Source organism: Bos indicus x Bos taurus, chromosome 9 (genome assembly GCF_003369695.1).
Source record: "Bos indicus x Bos taurus breed Angus x Brahman F1 hybrid chromosome 9, Bos_hybrid_MaternalHap_v2.0, whole genome shotgun sequence".
Lineage (NCBI taxonomy): Eukaryota > Metazoa > Chordata > Mammalia > Artiodactyla > Bovidae > Bos > Bos indicus x Bos taurus.
This window is the reverse complement of record NC_040084.1, coordinates 98,089,879-98,113,092: the sequence shown is the minus strand read 5'-3', so window position 1 is coordinate 98,113,092 and position 23,214 is coordinate 98,089,879. Positions and strand designations below refer to the sequence as shown.

Below are 23,214 nucleotides of genomic sequence, written 5' to 3'. Positions count from 1 at the left end.
GGAAGGTGAAGATAGAATTAGTCAGTCTCTCACAAAGAATGGAGGGGCCAGATTTATTAAGCAAAGGTGTCTGAATCTCATCCAAAAGGTAATGAGGAGACGTTTAGGGAGAATGATCCGGTCAAAGATTTACTTTAGGAAAATTAATATGAAAGCAGTTTGCAGAACTGATAGGTTCTGGAGAGAATGACCTGCTAGGAAATTGCTTAGGTGCAGAGCAGAAGAGGGGCGGGGAGAGAGGGAGACTCACAAGGACAGTAGATGACAGTCTGTGCTCACACACACCCGTCGCGTGGTTATTACCCAGTGCCCACGATGACATTGCCTGTTTACCTGCATTTGAAAAGGCAGAGAAAACAAACTGTAGAAAATATGGGTGTCAGGGAATCCTATAAGAAGCTGGTTTAACAGTAGTGTAAGTGAAACTGGTGTTGTGTTAATAAGATTTTATCCGCATTTATGACTCTTGGTAAATTTCATTTATAATAATAGAATGAAAAGGCTAAAAGTTTTCCTAATATCTAATAGAATTAATTGTAAATCAAGATATTTATCTAATTTGTGGCTGTCGGAATGCAGATGTAATTAGGGTTTGAGAGCTTTTCTGCAGAAGGAAGACACGATCATGAAGTTCAGACATTTAGAATATTAAGGGAAAAGCACCTACTAATGTGGGCAAGTCAGCCATCAGTGATGAGATCAAGGGAATAAGAAAGCCTGAGAACCAGACATTTAAGGAAAATAGAAAGATTTCACCCAATGGTGGTGGTGGTGGTTTAGTCGCTAAGTCTTGTCTGACTCTTGGTGACCCCATGGACTCTAGCCTGCCAGGCTTCTCTGCCCATGAGATTTCCTAGGCCAGAATACTATAGCAGATTGCCATTCCCTACTCAGGGGATCTTGCCAACCCAGGGATCGAACCCTGGTCTCCTGCTTTTCAGGCAGATTCTTAACCGACTAAGTCACCAAGGGAAGCCCTTCCACAAATAATTTTCACTATTTAATGTTTCTTTTGTGTCCGTCCCATGAACCGATCACTGAGGCTAAGCACTCTCGACTCCCTCGTGGCTGGTCAAGCTCCAAGATGCAAAGACGGGAAAATAAGGTCCTCACACTCAGAAACTGGGTTCCACAAGAAGCAGACGTATGCAGTTGTGGGGTGGTGTAGTCGCTAAGTCATGTCCGACCCCTGTGATCCCGTGGACTGTAGCTGCCAGGCTCTTCTGACCTGTAAACCCAATTACAAACGAGCACACCCGAGGAATCAAGTGCTGAAGCTGTAAAGGTGGCACATTCACATGGCCTCTTGTGGGCAGGGGCAGGCAAGACTTCTCAAGGACACTTGGCACAGACTTTAAAGGTAACTGGGGATTCCTTTCGAAGTGAATGCACCCCAGGGCAAACGCAGATGTGGAGGCCTGCGGATGGAGGGTTTGTAAATCACAAGTGTTTTGGTTTCAGTATTGCAGAAGACAGCGTAATTAAGTTTGGATAACTCGGCTAGGAAAAAATCCTGAGGGACTGTGATGAAGAATTTGAGCTATGAGGACTTCCCTGGTTAATCCAGTGGTTAAGACTCTGTGCTCCCAATGCAGGGGGTCCAGGTTCAATACCTGGTCTGGGAACTAAGATCCCACATACTGCATGGCACAGCCTAAAACAAGCAAAACACCATAAAAATGAAAGGGGGGCAGAAAACGCAAGTACCTAAATAAACATTAAAAAAAAAAAAGAATTTCAGCTGTGAATAGCACTTTTTTATGGTTATTTTTAGTGCCATATTCTAGGAGTGTTGCTTTTTATAATGGTTAGTAATTCAAAATATCTCTATAGAGAATATTAGGAATATATTTTGTAGAAAGATGTAAACTGTAAATGAATTTTTTTTTTTTTTTAAAGATAAAACCAGTACTTTAATTAAAGGTCCTTACCTTCTGCCCTCTGGCCTCCAACCTGGAGACCCTGGGTGACACATTTGCCCCTTGGGTGGGAAGCTGCTGCTGTAGGTGAGTAGCTGTGAAGAGCGTTCTGGCCAGAATGGTTCAACCGTGCTCTCTTAGCGCATGTGCACAGTTGCTGAGTTGTGTCTGACCCTTTGCGACCTTTTGGACTAGAGCTCACCAGGCTCCTGTGTCCATGGAATTCTCCAGGCAAGAATACTGGAGAGGGTTGCCATTCCCTCCCCCAGTGAACCGTCCCAACATGGGGATGGAACCCGTGTCTCCTGTGTCTCTTGCAGGTGGATTCTTTACCTGCTGAGCCATTGACATGTAGTTCACAGTATTATCAGCCTTGATTCAGAGAAGACAGTCATTTTATACTTTGCCTTCAGCACGATGACATCATCCGACATTTCTGACTAATCACTGTGTCCCTGAAGAAACTCATTTTTCTCATATTTTAAGGAGTAGTAGAGAGTTTATGATTTTCAATTACCACAGAAGACCTTTTGAAATCAATATGGAGAAAGATCAGATTTATTAATATTATATATTTTGTCTCATCATTTGGTAAGGTAAAGTAGGATACGTGAAACACTGGAATTTGTAAGAAGATTTGTAACAGTTGTAGTGAAATTGGAAGTGTTCTACTTATATGCAGTATTTATACCAAAATACTGACATGGCTATTGTGAATAAAATAAGATCGAAAATGTGGGAGTATGGAGAGTCACACCTTGCTGGTTACTCTCTAATTGATGTCATTTCTCTGGGCATTCATTTTCTTTACAGGTTTCACTAACACTTAGAACTCTGAAAATGAGGAGAGTTAAAATCATTTTTAGAATATCAAGAAAGGCATCACTTCTATAAAAATAAAGAAGAAATTCTATTGATTCTAATGTTATGCCATAGATTACCATTTCTCGCTGTAAAGTACAATTTTAGAATACGTGCTGCCTCTTAAAAATGAGTTTTACCTTTCTTGGTTGATAATTTTTGTATCTGCATATTCTTGCTGAATGCCAGTGCCACAGAACGTTCATGGAAATTTCCATGAAACTTCCACTGCTGATTGCGTGAGGGAAGTATGGTGGTGAGACGGATGCTGAAGCAGTTGGTGATTGCTGGCCACGGTCCTTAATTGCCAACCTGTGTTCAAGTGCCACTTTTTAGAGCCATTGAATCAATCCTCTACAGTATTTAGCAATAATCAGGACCCTAGTCAAGGTAACTGTCACACAGTGGAGAGCAAAGTGTAGGCTTTGTAATCAGGAAAACTCATATGCAAATATCTGACTGCCTTTTGGCTGTCTTGGGGGTGGCTGTCTACCTCTCTGAGCTTGTGTTTCCTCATTTCTGAAGTGGTGACGATCACGCTTACCTTTCAATGAAGAATAAGCACTAATGTAAGCAAGTCTGCCATTGAAACGAAATTTTGCAATCCACTTTGCATCTCCTTCGATACGCTTTTACAGACTACACATTATAAAACTGTTTTTATTTTTTGGAAATGCCTCAATTTTTTTTTTAAGTGCGTTAACCAGCTTGAGAATGTTATCCACTAGATGAGATCCATATCATTGTTTACAGTTGTCACTCCTGCTAATAATTTTTGTACAATTCACCTGTATTGCTTGCACAGTAACAGTGATTTATGAAAAGAAATGAAACTCTAGTAAGCTTTAAATCAATTTAAGGACTTCCCACTATGGTTTATGGTTCATATTCCATTATATTATTAAATATTTCATTGTAAAGGACTTAGTTGGTTTTGATGCAGTTTTGAAAAGAATTATACCTCTGAAATTTCTAAAAATTCAGCTGTAGGTTTAAGATGGACATGGCGTGTAAGAATATAAATGGTGATTCATTTATAACAGCAGGACAGTGGTCACTGAGTAGTCCAGGGTATGAAGTGCTCACAGGTATGAGTACCTGGGAATAACTCAGGGTCCATATTTCTTGGCAGCAAATGAAAACAGGTAACATGAATCAGACACTGCACAGAGTGCTTCACCTGTATCATTCTGTCAAACGTTCTTACAAAAGCCTGTGAGCTAGGTACTATCACCATCTCCATTTTGCAGATAAGAAAACAGCATTGGGAGTCAGTTGATTTGCCAAGGTGACAACACGAGGCTTGGCCTGCCCTAGATGGACACGTCCTCGAGTACACAGATTATCTTCTCAGGAGTTGTGCACAGCCATCTGCAGTGTCAACAGCTGCTTCAGTCGTGTCCGACTCTGTGCGACACCATAGACGGCAGTGTCAACAGTTACTTGCATCTAAATTTGAGTTACTGACCTTCGCTCAACATAGTGAAGAGTTGAGACTTTTCTAGGATCCACCTTACCTGTTCTCCTGCCCAAGTTCATATCTGGGTTTACGCCACTTGGCTTCAATCCTGGTTATTTATTTAAAACTATTTCTTAAAGTGTGCTTCACTCTACATTTCTTCTCTTGGCAGTAGAGGTTTGGTTATTACTATTAAAATGAATAATGAAAAAATAAATTGGCAGCAACAACAACAGCCGCAAAATCCAGGCAGAGACATTCTCTTTAATCAGCAGATTTTGCTTCACCAGATGAAATTATGTGGCAGATATATTAATTTTAAAAACCCTAGCACAAAAATTGAGAATTAAGTTGTAACTTTAAGGGTAGAGCCTCCTTAGAGATTGCTAAACATGTTTTCAAAGTACACACACTGGGTGGATGGTTATATAATTGGAAGTTGTTTATAGTACAGCATCACCTTGGTTACTGTGCAGGAGCTAAGAAGATGGCTTGTTAAAAAAGCATGGAGTGATGTGGTTGCATTCAGTGGGGTGTAGTAACCCAGTGGATAAGGATGGAAGTAAAAGTATTTATGTGTAATAACTGTCCTCCTTTAAAGTAGTTCTACTTATAAACTTTCAGAATGCAGTTTTTTTTTCACTTAACATTTAATTATACTAAATTCTATATAAGCTTTTTCAGTATTCTATTTTGTTTTACTTTTATTTATCATACTAATAATTTGTGATGTTAAGATAATATTATTTATTTAAAATACAATATGCTAATATTTTGAAGGATGTTTGAATCTAATCTGGTAAATTTGGCTGGTGGAAAGTTATTCTAGATATTTGATAATCATGGCTACTTGATTTTGGGGACTTCCTTGATGGCTCAAGCAGGTAAAGAATCTGTCTACAATGCAGGAGACATGGGTTTGATCCCTGGTTTGGAAAGATCCCCTGGAGAAGGGAATGGCAACCCACTCTGGTATTCTTCCCTGGAGAATACCAGGACAAGAGGAGCCTGGTGGGCTGCAGTCCAAAGGGTTGCAAAGAGGCAGACATTCCTGAGCACACACACAAGCACACGTTCTATTTAATATGAATTTTATTCTGATGCCATCATACCTGCTCCAACTTTCACATCATGTAAAATATGAGACATCTGATGAATATGTATTGAATGCTGACTAAATTTAAGGAACTGCCCAAGTCATTTGGAAAAGTGAAGCAGGGGAGTTGTAGTAATAGGAGAGGCGGGACAAGTACACAGAGACGGTGGGGCACCATTCTTTTTCCGGTTTTCGTTAGGCTGGAGTGCACATGTCCTCCGTGTTTTGATGATCCACAGAAGATTTCATGCAGAAGAGATGATTCCAGGAATATACATTGAATGGACTTTATATGGAACTGCCTTAAATTGGTTCAATATGCATTGTTCAAACTAGAACTAATGGATAGTATCAGGCCAGCATGAGGAGAAATGAATTGTGCAAAGATAGCTTGCTGGCCATCATGACTTTTCACACAAGTCATGTGAAAAAAAAGTGAAAGTGTTGCAATCCCATGAACTGTAGCCTGCCAGGCTCCCCTGTCCATGGGATTCTCCAGGCAAGAATACTGGAGTGGGTAGCTATTCCCTTTTCCAGGGGATCTTCCCAAGGTAGGGATCAAACCCAGGTTTCCTGTGTTGCCGGCAGATTCTTTACTGTCTGAGCCACCAGGGAATATATTCCAGCGCATTTGGTTGAGCACAAGCAGAAGGACCACCACCCAAAAATACAAGAGCAAGAATTCTGGCAAATTCGGGGACAGGAGGTTCTCTGTGTCCCAGATCCTTATCACAGGATCAAGGTCGTGGGTTCAGAAACTCTGGTCATGGATCTATTCCACAGTGGGGTAGTAGGAGCCAAACAGGACTGGGTTACTCCCTAAGTGACTCAAGGAAGGGGTAAACTGAGGGAGTATGGCAGGTTAGAGTTGATCGATGCAGGTAAGTGGTGCAGACAGCGATAATATCACATCCTCAGTATTTACAAAACAGGAACTAAACTGTGGTCCAAAGGGGCCGGAGAGCAGAATCTGAAAATCCTGCTGCCGGGCTGGGTGCTGGGCAAGAGCTGGATGAAGTCTGTGCAAGATGCTTCGTTCCTTCTTCTTAGATGCTGGTTTTCTGATGTTTGGACGAGTCTATGGTGTAAAAGTGACAAGACTTAGCTGGATGGTCTTTCTTACTTTTCCTGATTATTTTGGGAAATACCTTTTACTTCAGGAGAAATCAAGGGAAGACTTTATGGGAAATGCCATTCCAACGGCATCTTGAATACGTGGATCAGATTTCCAAGGCGGTGATATCAGTGGAGACGGGCGGAAGGCGAGCAGTACCCAAGAGGGTGTCAGGATCGGGGTGTGTGGAGGAGGAGACGGCAAGAAGCCTGGTCCTGTCTCTGTGTCTGTGTCCCTCTGAGTCTCCAGTTCAGACCTCCCACTCCCGCCCTCCTCTCTTCATTGTCCTCATATCAGTACCCTTAACAGCTGGCTACTGCACTGCTCAATGTGACCGAAGAATCTTCTTAGTGTTGTCATCTCTGTGTCTAACAAGGGAGGGCGAGAGGGAACGAGACATCACTGTTATGTAGTTTCTTCCGTGCTGTCCGCTTTAGGAGATGTTACCCACGTATGGCTATGCTAATGTGGATCGTTTATTTATTTACTTTTAAAACAGTGGTTTCTTAATAGTTCCTAGCCAGCTTCTCAATAGGTCCTTGTGGCTACTGTGTGAGAGAGTTCCGGTTGGTTCACATTTTCATGCCCACAGAAAGTTCTCATCAGCAGCTTGATCTGCTTGATGTTTTAATTAGCTCATATGTGATAAAAATAACTTGAAGTCACGTGTGCTCCTGCAGCTTTATAGTGGATAGATACTGAACATTATCTTACCTAGGTATAAAGTATGTGAAAACTCACTTCTCTTCTCCCCTAGAAAACAAATTATCCAGGCAATTAAACTCTTGATTTCTCTATGACAACCAGTGACATAAACTTCTGAGGTCAATGAAACGTTTTCGTCAGAATCGGAATGAGTTTTCTTAAGCGTTCATTTATCTTATAAAAACAACATCTTCAGGCCATAAGCCCATCACCTAAAATATACGAAAACTGAAAACTGAATATCATGCTGTTTTTTCAAAACACCAAAGCAAATAATATATCTTCTTTTTGAGTAGGGACTTTACTGGATAGGTGGTGAATATTGTTAATGTGTGTTTGGCATTTTTGGGGGGGAACAAGAAATCAAGAAAGGAGAATAAGAGAAAATACTTGAGGAAGCATAATGTTAACCAAACTGGGAGAGAAAACCTAAAGATAATGATAAAATGACAATGCTAAGAAAGCCTTTGGAGAAGGAAATGGCAACCCACTTCAGTATTCTTGCCTGGAGTATCTCATGGACAGAGGAGCCTGGTGGGCTACAGTCCAGGGGTTCGCAAAGGGTCGGACACGACTGAGCGACTTGGCACAAGAAAGCCTTATGGATGCTTTGAATGGACACAGTGACTCACACTTTAACAGGGCCCTGCACATTAACTAGGGTTTCCCTGGGGGCTCAGACAGTAAAGAGTCTGCCTGCAATGCAGGGGACTTGGATTCCATCCCTGGGTGGGGAAGATGCCCTGGAGAAGGAAATGGCAACCCACTCCAGTATTTTAGCCTGGAAAATTCCAATAACATCTATCCAGGGGAAAAAAAAAGAGCATCTGAATGAAATGAGCACACTGTGAAATCATTCCATCAGCAGACCCACCCCTCTGGTTCCTGAGAAAATAAATATGTAAGTTTATTGATGACTTAGGGTGGAGGGTGAGCTTGGTTGTCCACAGGCTCTTCAGCAGTGGTGTCTAATACCTCTGTGTTCATAAACTTTAGCCCTTGGGCTTGCTGTTGATCAAGCCCTACACAGTGGGTTGTATCCTTCCTCCAATTTTTTTTTTTTTTTTTCCCCCTGAGAAATACATTAACACAAGATGCTCCAGAAAAGGTACTCTTCTGAAGTCTGACAAAGTCAGGGATATGCTATGCCCAGTATGTCCTGTCTTCACACTCCATGGAGTCCTGCAGCGAGAGGACTGCCTGAACTGGGCAGCACATAACACGGTCTGACTACAGATTCCCTGATACTTCGGTTTGACACCTTGAAACAGCTTGCACGCCACCCTCGTGTTCTGTAAGGTGGACTTGACATACACCCCATTGGTCAGAGAGAACAGCTGAAATGACAAAATCACTCTAGAAACTCTGTGGTTTTAGGATGTTGGACGATTTAGGGGTGAAGTAGCATCATGTCTGTAACTTAATTATAAGTCATTCAGCCAAAAAGTATTAATGTTTATGTGCAGTATAAGTGTATATATGTATATGTACACACACAGAGCACACTCAAAATATGGGCAAATGTTCATTATGAGTGAATTGCAGGGAAGGTGATAATTTGTAAGATTTTTGAAATACCTCCAGGTTTGAAAACTTATTATATGTAAAGAGGGAAATCTGTAACACAAACACAAGTGCTTTGATTATTTTGGACAGTGAAGAGTTTGCAATGTGTCAGAGTTGATTAGTAGAGGAAAAAAATTAGATTCAAAAAGAAGTAAGAGAGGGAAAGATTCATGTTATTAACTGTAGGCCGCTATATACGTAGAGAAATGTTTTAGGGGTCATTGTTCCCATTGCCTTGTTCCTTTAGGGGTTATGGCTCCATTTTTAAGTCTACCTTACACTCTTCCATCCACCTGATGGGAACGTTGCCCAGAAGATGGTGAGGGTGTCATTTGTCCTCACCATCCTGTGCACTCCAGACCTCAGCGTGCCAGAGAAGCTTGCCAACTTGGAATGGTGTGATGTTGCCAACTAGGTGGGGAAGGCGTCCTGAAAAAGGGCTTTCAGGGTTTACCGGAAGGCCCAGCTGCTTGACCACGTCAAACCAACAGCTTGAAAAGCGCCTTAGCCAAGACTGGCGTGCCCTTGATCCTTCCTTCAACTGGCTATTAACCCCCAGCTTGTGCTGGCTCTGAGACGCGCTGTGTAATAGATTGCATGTCATCGTGTATGCTTCTAGGGCACCCGCGTTGGCATGCAGTATTTTCTGCCTAACTTCTCAAGGACCTTAGTGAAGGTTATAGTGCACAGAGGTGGGTGTCCCAGTCTTCACATTCTGCCTGGCTCTGTCTTTAGCTGAAACAATATTGCGAACATTGCTTTTGCCCTAAGGGAGAGAGAAAAATCACTTAGTTCCCTGCAGTTTCTGAGGTGCTTCATTTACTATTGTCAAGTCCTTGCTAATGTGCGCTTTCAACAATGCTGGTGTCTTTGCGCCCCAGGCCACCCCCTTTGTAAGCATTTCTTTTTTTCATTCTTTTCTTCCTCCCTCCCCCTCCCTTATTTTTTGGTTTAAGCTTTACAGTAGGTTATGAAAATGGTAAATTGATTTTGGTCATATTGCTGATACAGTTTTTAACAATAAAGTCTCCTTCCTCCTTCACTGCTCTTGCCATAGTACTCATGAAAGTTTTCAGAGTTCTCGTGATCTTCTGTCAGTTCTTATGGTATTTCGATAACTTTAATATATGGTTCTGTTTGTTGCATTTTATGATGTACATAAAACTTTAAGAATACATGTTTTGTCGTTGTTGTATTTGCTAATTACTATTAATACACATAGACTTGACTATCTTGCAGAATAAGGCACTAAAGCTGCAAAGAATCCTCAAAAATCATAGTTTCATATCACTACCAATAATTCATCTTCCTTTTCACATTAAAGCTAATATCAATCTCTGGAAATTAATAATTATAAAATATATTGCTAGTAAATGGTAAAATTATAAAACGACATCTTTATCACGCCTTATATATTTTTTCTTTTAGAAATTACGGAAGTATGGTAACACATTTACAAGAGACTTGGAAAATACAGAAAAAGGTTATATAAAGTTATACTACATATTAAAATTATTTTTATTAGATAAATTAAGATTTTAGTTGGAATTTCAATATCACACTCTCAAAAATTACTAGAATGAATATACAGAGTATTAGAAGGATGTAGTAGACTTGAAAACTTCCCTGATGGCTCAGTGGTGAGGAATCCTCCTGCTCATGCAGGAAATTCAGGTTTGACCCATGATTTGGGAAGATCCCTTGGAGAAGGAAATAGCAACCCACTCCTGTATTCTTGCCCGGGAAATCCCATGGACAGAGGAGCCTGACAGGCTACAGTCCATGGGGTCACAAAGAACTGGACACAATTGAACGATTAAACAACAATAACAACAAAGTGGAACTGAAAAGCACTGTGAACCGATTCAGAATAATTAAGATTTATATAATATTTACACAGAATACAAATTCTATTCAAGTTCCCATAGGCTAGGAGACACTGGAACATATCCAGGGATATACAACAAGGTGCCGAATTTTCATGGTCTAAAATATTGAAATCATATAGAGTCTGTTACCTTATCACTGTGGAATTGTGTTAGAAATCAGTATCAAAAAATATTTGAAAATAACCCAGTTCTGAAAATCTAGCCTCATATCACTGCAAATATATATGTATAATTCATCTTCCCTTTCACATGGGAACTAAATATTAATCTCATAATTCATAGTTTGAAAGTATCTTGCCAGAAAATAATTATAAAACTTTATTATTACATCTTTATTATGCTTTACAGTTTACAGTGTATTCTCACCGACAATATTAGTAGAGATGGCTGCTAGACAAAAGACACTTGGATATGTCTGCAGAGCCCGTTTTTGGAAGTTAGCAAAGCAAACGGAGTTGCATAAGACTTTAGGATCGTTTCTGTTTTCTCGTTATTGTCTGCACTAATTGTTTTCACTAAACCACACATGTTTGAATGTCTCAAGGTTTTTGTTCTTAATGATCAACCGTGTTTACTATTTATTCATAATTTCTACATGTTCTTAATGCTAATAGTAAAATTTTAAACAAATCCTTATGCCATGGCGTTTTATGATATCCCACCTATCAAGAAGTAAAGTTAAGATCAAAAGGACTATTTAGTAATTTTAGAAATTTGGAAATCGGTTATTTTACTGGTAAGTGTGTCCGGATACAGTTAGCTTTTGTAGATGTAGAGGTAAATGATTCAAAAGACACTTCCCCTAGTTTACAGGCGGATACTCTCCTGCATGGGGTTATTTGAGAGAAATGATCAGAGATGTTTATCTTTTCCTAAATGTTTTTGCAGCTTTTGCATGTATTGTTTGAATGACATTTGTCTAAACAAAGCCCCCATTTCCGCACAGGATTGCTGAGTGTGCTAAGCCCCTTAGGGCTGGTGTTTTATTTTGTGTGTGACTTCATGTTGGAAAGTCTTCACTGGAAATTCAGCGAACTGTGATGATCCCATTCAAATCATGAGGAGTTTGGGGCTAAAAGATACAAGTTTAAGAGGAAAAATCAGAAGCCTTGAAGACTGGGTAGAGATGCATAAAATAAAATTTAGGAGCAGGGGCCTCTACATTTCAAATGGTCTTACATCATCATCCTTTTAAAAATGTCAACTGCAAAGTATGTGATTAATTTCCTTGTGTTGCAGATACCCTTAGCCAGCTCTCCCAGCAGCAAGCTGGTTGCTACTTTGCTGAGTAAGTCACAGGGCTCATTTTTACAAGAAGAAGGAAAAATGTTTCACTCTTTTGAGCAAAGAACTGCATTTTCTAAATTTTAATTGTTGGATCTTCATTGTAACATTTATTCTACTAGTATTTCCAAATGTTCAGGAGGAGTTAAGTCTCAGTGTGGATCCGCATTGACTGGCTGCTCTCTCTGCCTGTTTTCCCAGCAGGTAGACCGACCTACAACAGCTTTTATGTCTACTGCAAAGGCCCGTGTCAAGGAGTGCAGCCGGGAAAGCTCAGGGTGCGGTGCAGCACCTGCCAACAAGCAACGCTCACCTTGGCCCAGGTAAGGAGACGCGGCCTGGGCAGCCTGCCCGGAAAAAGGGATGTGTGTTCCCAGATTGCCTTTCAGGGTTTCTCAGCAGATATCACCCATCACTGGAAATTCGCCTTCCATGTGCTTGTAATGATTAACGGTATCTGAAGTTTCATTTAAAAATACACTGCTCTGTAAAAGTTTGGATAGGACGGCGTCAGTACCCCCATTTCTTTAATCCAGGCGTGTAGATAGGAAATATCAGTTCAGTTCAGTTCAGTTGCTCAGCCGTGTCCGACTCTCTGCGACCCCATGGACTGCAGCACACCAGGCCTCCCTGTCCATTGCCACCTCTTGGAGTTTACCCAAACTCATGTCCGTCGTGTCAGGGAGGCCATCCAACCATCTCATCCTCTTTCTTCCCCTTCTCCTCCCACCTTCAGTCTTTCCCATCGTCAGGGTCTTTCCAGTGAGTCATTTCCTCGCATCAGGTGGCCAAGTATTGGAGTTTCAGCTTCAGCATCAGTCCTTCCGATGAATATTCAGGACTGATTTCCTTTAGGATGGAGTGGATGGATCTCCATTCAGGAAATATAGAGGCTGCTTTTATAACACAAAGAGATTGGGCGTGTCTTACAGAAGCAGGCAGGAAGGATACCTTTGAAGATCCTGGGAACGTTTCACATCTCGACCTGTGTGATATGAACATGGTTGTATGCTTATGTCAAAATTTACTAGAGTATTTATTTAATGTTGGAGCACTTGAGGTAAGTCATACCTCAATAAAAAAATGAAAAGGAAGTTGTGGATCCAGGACCAGTATGCATATAAAATATAGTTGGAAATCACGCTGCACTGTGGCCTCTGCTTGTTTTGTACAGTCCCCAAGCTGAGAATGTTTTGTATGGTTTTAAGTGGTTGGGAAACTTCAAAAGAATAATATTGCATGACCCATGGATCATGACATGAAATTTACATTCCAGCGTCATCATAAAGTTTTGACACGTGGCTCCTCCCATGTCTGCGCATGTTGTCGGTACCAGTGTTCTCGTGCCCTGCATCAGGGTTGAGCAGTGTCGACACAGACTGCATGGCCTGCACACCCAGACGTGTTTACTTTCTGGCCCTTTGCAGAAAAGGTTTGCTGGCCAACCTCTGAAATAAAAACACTGGCCCAGTGCTTCAGGGCCTCAGCATGATAGCGGTGTAGAATTTGGCTAAAATGATGTGGATGCTGATGTCTTTAAGAGACTGAAGGACATTCTGATCAGCTCAGTGCTGAGACTGAGCCCAGGACGCACGAGAGCACAAAGAACTCTGCAGGCGGCGGGGCCGACGCGCAGAGCTGCACCGCCTTACACGTTGGGCCCCAGTGATGGCTAGTGCCTTCAGATTTTGTTCTGCAGGCTGCGGGATGAAGGCAAAGCGTCACAGAGACCATGCATAAAGGGAGATTTTAAGACTGTTTCTTATCACTGGAGCTGTTTATCACTGGGACTGAGTATGGTGACAGATTGCAGGCAAAGAGGTTGATTATTCAACTATATATATAGGGTTCATAGCTGAGGGTCTAGATTACTGCGGTGTCTTGGCAGACAAGTGGTAAAGGAGCGCTGTGAAAGAACCTGAAGGATGTACTTATTAATCAGGAAATCGTGGCTCGCTGACGCAAGCCTGCGAAAATGGAATTACTCACAAATGAAATTCAAAGCTCCACAGGGGGATCCACTCAGGGAGACAAATCCACGAAGGATGCTTGGGATTGTCTGCACCACTGGAGTAGACCTTTTTCTGGGCGTCACTGGACAGTACTTCTGTCTGGGAAATGGGCTGCTCTAAAGTTCGTTCTCCCCTGGGCCACAAGCCTTTCTCAGTGCAATCCATAGCCTCTTCTGTGCCTCTGATCTGGACTCCGGTCCTGGTTGCCTCAGGCTGCTCCTGCCAGCGGTTAGCAGTGGTGGTGGCGGGAGGGGAGGGCCACCCAAGCTTGTACTGAGTCAAGAGGAACCATAGGGGTAAAATGTTATGTGAAACTTCTCGTTTAAAAATATTTCGCATTGGTGGGGAAAGAAAGCAAAAGAGAAAGAAGCAACCTGCCACCACTGTCTAAATGTACCAAAGTAGAGAGCTGTAGGGGTTAAGTGGTAGGTGGATATTAGGTGGTCAGAGACTGGCCTGTGGTGAGTGCTGGATTAAAGTAAGGTGTGGCTCAGAGGGAGCAAGATGTGAGCTTGGAACAATGACTTTGGAGCTGGGCTGCTGGGTTCTGGTCCCAGGCACTTCCCTACTTCCTCTTTATGTCAACTCTCATCATTTCCTCTCCCGACAGGCCAAAACTTCAACTGCATTATTACAGGTATCATTACATTTTTGTCCTACATTCTATGCCACCATCTATCTGTCTATATTCCAAGAGTCTGTAAGCCTCATACGATCAGATAACTGGTCAGTTTGGATCCCCAACAAGGGGACCCAACCAACATCTCACGTGGTGTGTGGCCCCCCGCGTGTGGCATCTGTATTTGAACTTTCACACACTGGTTCAGTAGATCCACAACCTTTAGAAATTCTGTTTGCCTTTTTGTAATTATATTAATCATAGCAAGTATGATTGTTTTGCCACAGTTTATTGCCTTCCTTCCATTTATATGCTGGTGTTTGTACGTGCGTGCTAAACCGCTTCAGTCGTGTCCTACTCTTTGCGAGCCACCTGTATTTTTCTCTAATTCTTATCACAGACCTGAGAAGAAGGTATCATTACCCAAGGTTTTTAACAAAGAGACTCCATGAAATTAAGTAATGAGTCCAAAATTACATGGTTAACAAATGTTGGTGCCAGGAGTGAAAATTATTTTCTGTATTTTTCTCCAAAGCCCTCCCCCTTTTTTTTTTTAAAGGATAGATTGCATGCTATACAGATCCACTAATAAATGCCTATTGTACAACTATTTCCCTCATATTTTAAATATCATTCAGAAATGCTCTTATTAAAAATATGGCTAGGGATTTAAAGAAAATGGAATCAAAGATTCTTTATTTAATCCAGAGTTTTAGTACAGTTCTTAGATGTAGTATAACTGGTACCTGGGCTTCCCCGAAGGGTCAGCTGGTAAAGAATCTGCCTGCAATGTGGGAGACCTGGGTTTGATCCCTGGGTTGACAAGATCCCCTGGAGGAGGGCATGGCAACTCACTCCAGAATTCTGGCCTGGAGAATCCCATGGACATAGGAGGCTGGTGAGCTATAGTTCATGGGGTTGCAGAGTCAAACATGGCTGAGCGGTTGCTGCTGCTGCTGCTGCTGCTGCCAAGTCAGTTCAGTCGTGTCCGACTCTGTGTGACCCCATAGACGGCAGCCCACCAGGTTCCCTGGTCCCTGGGATTCTCCAGGCAAGAATACTGGAGTGGGTTGCCATTTCCTTCTCCAATACATGAAAGTGAAAAGTGAAAGTGAAGACAGTCATATCCGACTCTTAGTGACCCCATGGACTGCACCCTACCAGGCTCCTCTGTCCATGGGATTTTCTAGGCAAGAGTACTGGAGTGGGGTGCCATTGCCTTTTCTGGGCTGAGTGACTAATCATGCACAATACACAGAGCTGGTTCCCAGCAAATGAATAGCATTTCCTTTACTTTTTTATTAAAACAAAAATGTCGTATTCTAACTCACATATGTGGAATCTAGAAAACTTGTACTGAAGAATAGATTTATAGGTCAGTAATGCAGAAACAGACATAAGAGAATAGACTTATGGACACGGGGAGAGGGGAGGAGAGGGCGAGATGCATGGAGGGAGTAACATGGAAACTTACAGTATCATATGTAACATCGATAGCCAACGGGAATTTGCTGTATGGCTCAAGAAACTCAAACAGGGGCTCAGTATCAACCTAGAGGGGTGGGATGGGGAGAGAGATGGGAGGGAGGTTCAAAAGGGAGGCTGATTCATGTTGAGGTTTGACAGTAAACAGCAAAATTCTGTAAAGCAATTTTATCCTTCAATAAAAAAATAAAATATATACACTTAGTAATAGCTTCAAACAGTATCTCTCTGGAGCAGCTGACTGATCACACTGACAGGTGGTCTACAAGTTAAGTCTTGGCAATTATTTAGCAGGTGCTGAACTCGCTAAAAGGAAGGGTTTCTAAGCAGAGGATAGACAAGCGTTAGGTTTTATTCTTCCAAACTTTATAAAGATCTGCAACTTACACAGCTTTATCTGGTCAGGAAAAAAAAAATTATAGAAGAAATAGAATCTCATGTAGCTGACTAGTTAGGGAGCAGAGTGTGGTTTACCTGAGCCTCTGCAAGCAGCTTTTTAGACACATGGAGAAAAAATCTACTTGGCCACTTGGGTTATTTTTTTTTTTATGTAAAAATTTATTTTTATTAAAAAATAAAAAACTGGTGAAAAGAATTCAGTTTGGAATAAGCTCCATGCTTTTCATGAGTCTTAATAGGACCCTCCTGATTATTTTTGCTTATTGTTGGTAAAGTGATAGTGTTAATTGCTCAGTCGTGTCTGACTCTTTCAGACCCCATGGACTGTAGTCTGCCAGGCTCCTCTGTCCATGGAATTTTCCAGGCAAAAATAGTGGAGTGGGTAGCCATTCCCTTCTCCAGGGGATCTTCCCCAACCGAGGAATCGAACCTGGATCTCCTGCATTTCAGGCAAAATCTTTTCCATCTGAGCCATCAGTGATTTATTAATAATTCCAACATTTCTTCACAGTATTTAAGTGTTGAATGCAAAATAATGAGCTGTCTCTCATAGGTAATACTCTAAGGTTGAATTGTTGAAATGTTTCATATTTAATGTGAAACTCATAATAAATTAACAAGAAAGATGAAGAGTCGTTTCCATCATGATGTTAGGATGGGGAAACTGTGGTCTGAAGCTTTGCCCTGACCTTGAGGATAGCTTGAGAATCACCTTACAGAAACTCCAAGTTTTCTCCTGTCTCCAAATCAAATGATCTTCTCTAATTTATGGTGACCTTGACCAGGGTTTCCATTAACTGAAATAGCCTTTAGAAAAATGAACACTCGCTGGAAAATAGTGAGCAATGACTGATTGGAAAGCCATGGCAGGAAGCCAATTTTCAGTCGCCTGTTCAAAGATGGTCCAGGGACGTCCACACAGAAATAACGTCGGGTTGAACACAGAGGGAGGTCACTTTGTCCATGTGTATACATTTCTGATCGTGATAATGAATAACAAAATTAATGATTTAAAAATAACCTATGACATTACTGTTTCCTTCAGTAGATAGGAAGTGCAAAAAATCAAATGACGAGTATATCATATGCTTGAAGCCTGTTTTTTTTAAATCTAGAAAAGTGACAGGAAAAATAAGATGTGTAGATTATACACTATTTTAAGAATTAACTGGAAATTATAGAAAAAATGCATGTTGGAAAAAGAAGCAGGATGAAGAGAAGGAAAGATGCTTTTCCCTCTCCCTTTCTCCAGGATTCCTGCCAAATTCAAGGTTAGAATATCAGCAGGCATGGTTCCTTGTACCGTCTGTCCTGTATTTAAAGTATAAGTGTTGGTGGGGAAGAGTGAGCCTTCCCGTAAAGAAGGAAGTTATATATATGTATACAGTCAGATGCGGCTCTTAGCTCAAGCTCTCAAAGGTTTCCTAGGACCAAACAGTATTCAAGCAGAATTTAGAAAAGACAGAGATCAAATAGCCAACATCCATTGGATCATCGAAAAAGCAAGAGTTCCAGAAAAATATCTACTTCTGCTTTATTGACTACGCCAAAGACTTTGACTGTGTGGATCACAGAAAACTGTGGAAAATTCTTAAAGGGATGGGAATACCAGACCACCAGACCTGCCTCTTGAGAAATCTGTATGCAGGTCAAGAAGCAACAGTTACAACTGGACATGGAACAACAGACTGGTTCCAAATTGGGGAAGGAGTATGTCAAGGCTGTATATTGTTACCTGCTTATTTAATTTGTATGCAGAGTACATCATGAGAAATGCTGGGCTGGATGAAGCACAAATTGGAATGAAGATTGCTGGGAGAAATATCAGTAACCTCAGACATGCAGATGACACCACCCTTATGGCAGAAAGTGAAGAAGAACAAAAGAGCCTCTTGATGAAAGTGAAAGAGGAGAGTGAAAAGGTTGGCTTGAAGCTCAACATTCAGAAAACGAAAGATCATGGCATCTGATCCCATCACTTCATGGGAAATAGATGGGGAAACAGTGGAAACAGTGGCTGACTTTATTTTTGGGGGCTCCAAAATCACTGCAGATGGTGATTGCAGCCATGAAATCAAAACACGCTTACTCCTTGGAAGGAAAGTTATGACCAACTTACATAGCATATTAAAAAGCAGAGACATTACTTTGTCAATAAAGGTCTGCTACTCAAGGCTTTGCTCTTTTTTTTTTCTCCCAGTAGTCATGTATGGATGTGAGAGTAGGACTATAAAGAAAGCTGAGTGCAGAAGAATTGATGCTTTTGAACTGTGGTGTTGGAGAATACTCTTGAGAGTCCCTTGGACTGCAAGGAGATCCAACCAGTCCATTCTGAAGGAGACCAGTCCTGGGTGTTCATTGGAAGGACTGATGTTAAATCTGAAACTCCAATATTTTGGCCACCTGATGTGAAGAGCTGACTCATTTGAAAAGCCCCTGATGTTGGGAAAGACGGAGGAGAAGGGGACGACAGAGGATGAAATGATTGGATGGCATCACCAACTTGATGGACATGAGTTTGGGTGAACTCTGGGAGTTGGTAATGCACAGGGAGGCCTGGTTTGCTCTGGTTCATGGGGTCACAAAAAGTCGGACACGACTGAGCGACTGAACAGAACTGAACTAGGATGATAGCTTTAAAACAATTATAAGGTAAGTATTTGTGGGACTATGTAGAGAACATAGAGAATATTTGGCAAAAATCACAAACTAAGTACATTCATGAAACATAAAGGAAGAGATAAGATTTCTTTAAAGAAATTTTGTTGTATATTTTATGATTTCACTGTAAGTTGCACTTAAATGTAACATGTTCTAAAACTGGGTGGCTTTGTTTACTGGTGCACAGTGCTGTTCAGTGATAGAACACAGGTTCATCAGAGGCTTACTCCGGAAGGACTTGGGTCATCTTAAGCACTGATGGTTTGCTGGTACCTTTAATGTCTATGGCCCTTACATCACAGAACCGGGCATCATAGTATTGAGTCTTCAGGCCAGCAGGACAATGGGGAGTAGCCAAGCCTGTCTCATTTATTTATAAAAGGAAATAATAACATTGATACTTTTAAGACGCCTCTTTGCAGGCTTCCCCTTACATCTCATTGTTTATAACCTGGCCGTATGCTACTGCTGCTGCTAAGTCGATTCAGTCCTGTCCGACTCTGTGCGACCCGAGACGGCAGCCCATCAGGCTCCCCCGTTCCTGGGATTCTCCAGGCAAGAACACTGGAGTGGGTTGCCTTTTCCTTCTCCAATGCATGAAAGTGAAAAGTGAAAGTGAAGGCGCTCAGTCGTGTCCGACTCTTAGTGACCCCACGAACTGCAGCCTACCAGGCTCCTCTGTCCATGGGATTTTCCAGGCAAGATTATTGGAGTGGGGTGCCATTGCCTGCTCCGACCTGGCCGTATAGCCACTAATAATTACAAAGAAAGCTTGAAAAGAAAGTGTTTCCCAAAGGTTACCAGGGTAGCCATATTTTGCTCAGGCAGATTTATTTATCTGTGGACTTTTGTCAGTTGCTTCTCCAATCGAATTCATCGTTGTGCTAATAAGGAGAGAAGATGAGGTAGACACTGGTATGCAGTGACTGAACGTGCCGTATTTGTAAATCCATAATTATTTTAGATCACTTTGATGGACTCGTCAGTTTCCTTGCTGCTGCAGCTGCTAAGTCACTTCAGTCGTGTCCAACTCTGTGCTACCCCATAGACAACAGCCTACTAGGCTCCTCTGTCCCTGGGATTCTCCAGGCAAGAACACTGGAGTGGGTTGCCATTTCCTTCTCCAATGCATGAAAGTGAAAAGTGAAAGTGAAGTCACTCAGTCGTGTCCTACTCTTAGCCACCCCATGGACTGCAGCCTACCAGGCTCCTCCGTCCATGGGATTTTCCAGGCAAGAGTACTGGAGTGGGGTGCCATTGCCTTCTCCGGAGTTTAAATTTTATTGGCATATACTCTGCATCACTGTGACTGCACTAAGGGGGTTGGGCCAGCCCTGAACTTGTTTTTGAGTGTGAAATGCTTCTGCTGTTTCAGGGGTTGTTTCTGCTCATAAATGTAGCTCCCTGGTTTCCTACAGAATGAAACTGATATATTATCCATTTGACCACTTAGAAGCTTTACTAAGAATTATGGAAAGAAAAAAAAATAGATCTTTAGGGCAGTGGGTTAATTTATTTGTTCTTTGCTTAAGAAGAAAATGGCTCTAAAACCTCATTGGGGAAAGATAAATAGAATTTAGTAGCTCTGTCATACTCCACAGCAGATTCTTGGTCGATACATTATAAAGAATGACCATATTACCTGGTGCTAATAAAATGTGAGGGGGCAGAGAGTCACATTGAGAAACCTACAGAATTAGGCAAGACAGTGCAGATCATGACTGCAGTTTGTTTTTTTTTCCAGTTATTTTCCAGAAACATTGGTGCTTATGCAGGCATGCCATTGTCCATCTGGGAATATCAAGCTACCTGCATAAATGTATCGCTGAAGCCAGATGAGAAATGGAGAGGTTAATTGACTTCACTTGGGTCCACAGTGAGAGAGGAGCCAAACTGAGAATTAGAAATCTGGGGAAGCAGAGTTTAGAGTCTTGTTGAAAGCAGCCATATTGAATTACATTTGTTTTCTTAACTGCAACTGAGGGAGAGTCTGGCCTTTCTCTGCAGCTTTTTCCTAAAAAGAGTCAAATTTATCAGGCTACATTTCCTAAGGCGGGAATGAAGATTTGAGAATTGGATAAAAAGTGAAACACGTATATTGTCCTTTAGTGAGGAGAAAACAGAAGAGCCTTGGCTCATGTGGAAAACAGGAAATCGTGAAATTAAAGGGGAGGCTCTCGTGGATTATGACTATTTTTACGTGACTCGTTGGCTCTACTCGTTTGTTGGAGGCTTTGTTGTTCATTTGATAAGCTGAGTCCAACTCTCTGTAACCCCATGGTCTGCAGCACGCCAGGCCTCCCTGTCCTTCACCACCTCCCGGATTTTGCTCAAATTCATGTCCACTGAGTCAGTGATGCCATCCAACCATCTCTTCCTCTGTCGTCTCCTTCTCCTCTTGCTCTCAGTCTTTCCCACCATCAGGGAGGCATAACACTGAGGAAGTTAGAGTCCTCAGCCTGAGCCCCACAAGGGCCATTCAGCTCTCTGAGCTCTGCTATAACCCTGCAGTCTCTTGTTAGTATGAGTAAACCAAGAATTCTCCCAGCTAGTTTCATGAGCTGGATTTCTATCGTCAAAATGACTTGGAATTTTCTTTTACATCTTCAGTTGTGCATTGGGAATTTCATCTTAATTTTCAAGGCTATCTTAATAAACATCCACTGACCTACTGCCTAGGAAATCACCTACAGTTAAAATAATCAGACATCTCCATTTTTTAAAAGCATCATCTCATGGACAAATGAGCGTTTTCCTTCATAATCTCCTAAAAATATGCAAAAAACTAACTATTTTTTTCTTTTGCTCTTTCTTACTGAATGTGTGTGTGTGTGTGTGCTCAGTCAGTCACGTCTGACTTTGGGGCCCTGTGGACTTCCACCTACCAGGCTCTTCTGTCCATAGAATTTCCAAGACAATAATACTGGAGTGGTTGTCATTTCCTGGGTTTGAATAAACAGATATAGTACAGATGGTATATATGTGTGACCATAAAATGAACGGAGTATGATCGAAAATATCAAAGCCTCTATTAACTGGGTTCCCTCTCCTCCAGTCTGTGACAGGGCTCCGTGCCCCAAGGCGGGGCCTGGAGCTTTTCTGCCTTTGTGCTTTAGCGCCACACACGGTGCATATTTTACCTGTTTTGTGGAAGAAATGAATAACTGGACAAAGGGCATCATAGTCACTGTTTGCGTTGATCGCACTGAGGTCTTAGAATAGGAATGAACTTTGTAGTCATTTAATCTAAATTCCCTCCCGATACAGAAATTTTCTTATAATATATTCTTGGTGTTTGGTCATTTGCCTTATGTTCAACAACCTCTAGGTATGGGGGAATGATTGCTTTACTTTAGCTTGCTCCCTTCATTGTGTGGAACTCTAAATGACAGAGAGTTATTTGACCTGAAATCTGTCTTCACTCATAAATTATAGCTCCACTTATTGAAAATAGAACAAAATCCAAAGAATTTTCCATCTGTCAGCTCTTCGTATGTTTAAAGCAGCTAAAATGATTCACTTCCTAGGTCTCCCTTTCTCTAGCAAATGCATGGCTTTCAAACATGGCTTGCCACAAAGAAATGCACTCTTCTCTGAGCAGCTTCAGAGTCATAAGAGGTGGAGCAAGCGCCTGAGGGAAGATCCTGGTTGGAACCGGGAGGTGGTGAGGGGCAGGGCCAGCAGCTGTGGGTGGAACTTGGACAGGACTTGTGTGGACTGGCTGGGCTGATTCCAACATCCCCGAGAAGAAGCCTGACCTGTGGGAAAGCAAGAGCCGGAATGCACAGAGGGACTTCCCTGTGGTCCCGTGGTGGTTAGGGTTGCGGACTCAAGAGGTGTGGTTAGAAGTGGCAGTTCTGAGAGAGCAGTGTGTGATGGCCAGGAGTCAGGAGCTGAGAACACAGGATGGTTGATGACAGCGCTTGTTGAGCCCTTGAACCTTGATGCCCAGTGGTGATGTTTTAAAATGAGCTCCAGGCCGTTGCAAGCCTTTTCCAGCTTAAACTGCACCACCCATCAAGCTGCTGCTGAGTGCCAGTGCTTCCTTTTGCTCTCCATGCTTTTGTGTCTTTTGCTAAAGGCCTGCCATAGCCTCCTAGGAGGGGACAGGTTCTGTTGTTGTTTTGTTTTTGTTCTGTTGCTGT

General features: G+C 41.9%; 1 protein-coding gene across 3 annotated transcripts in view; it reads left to right on the top strand.

The window, feature by feature from the left end:
• AGPAT4 (1-acylglycerol-3-phosphate O-acyltransferase 4) overlaps positions 1–23,214 on the top strand; it is a 1,412,466-nt gene that overhangs the window by 416,594 nt on the left and 972,658 nt on the right. For all 3 annotated transcript variants that reach the window (XM_027551994.1, XM_027551993.1, XM_027551996.1), the window contains one exon: positions 12,095–12,216. In XM_027551994.1, coding sequence (XP_027407795.1) covers positions 12,095–12,216 — 122 coding nt within the window. The remainder of the gene's footprint in view (positions 1–12,094; positions 12,217–23,214) is intronic.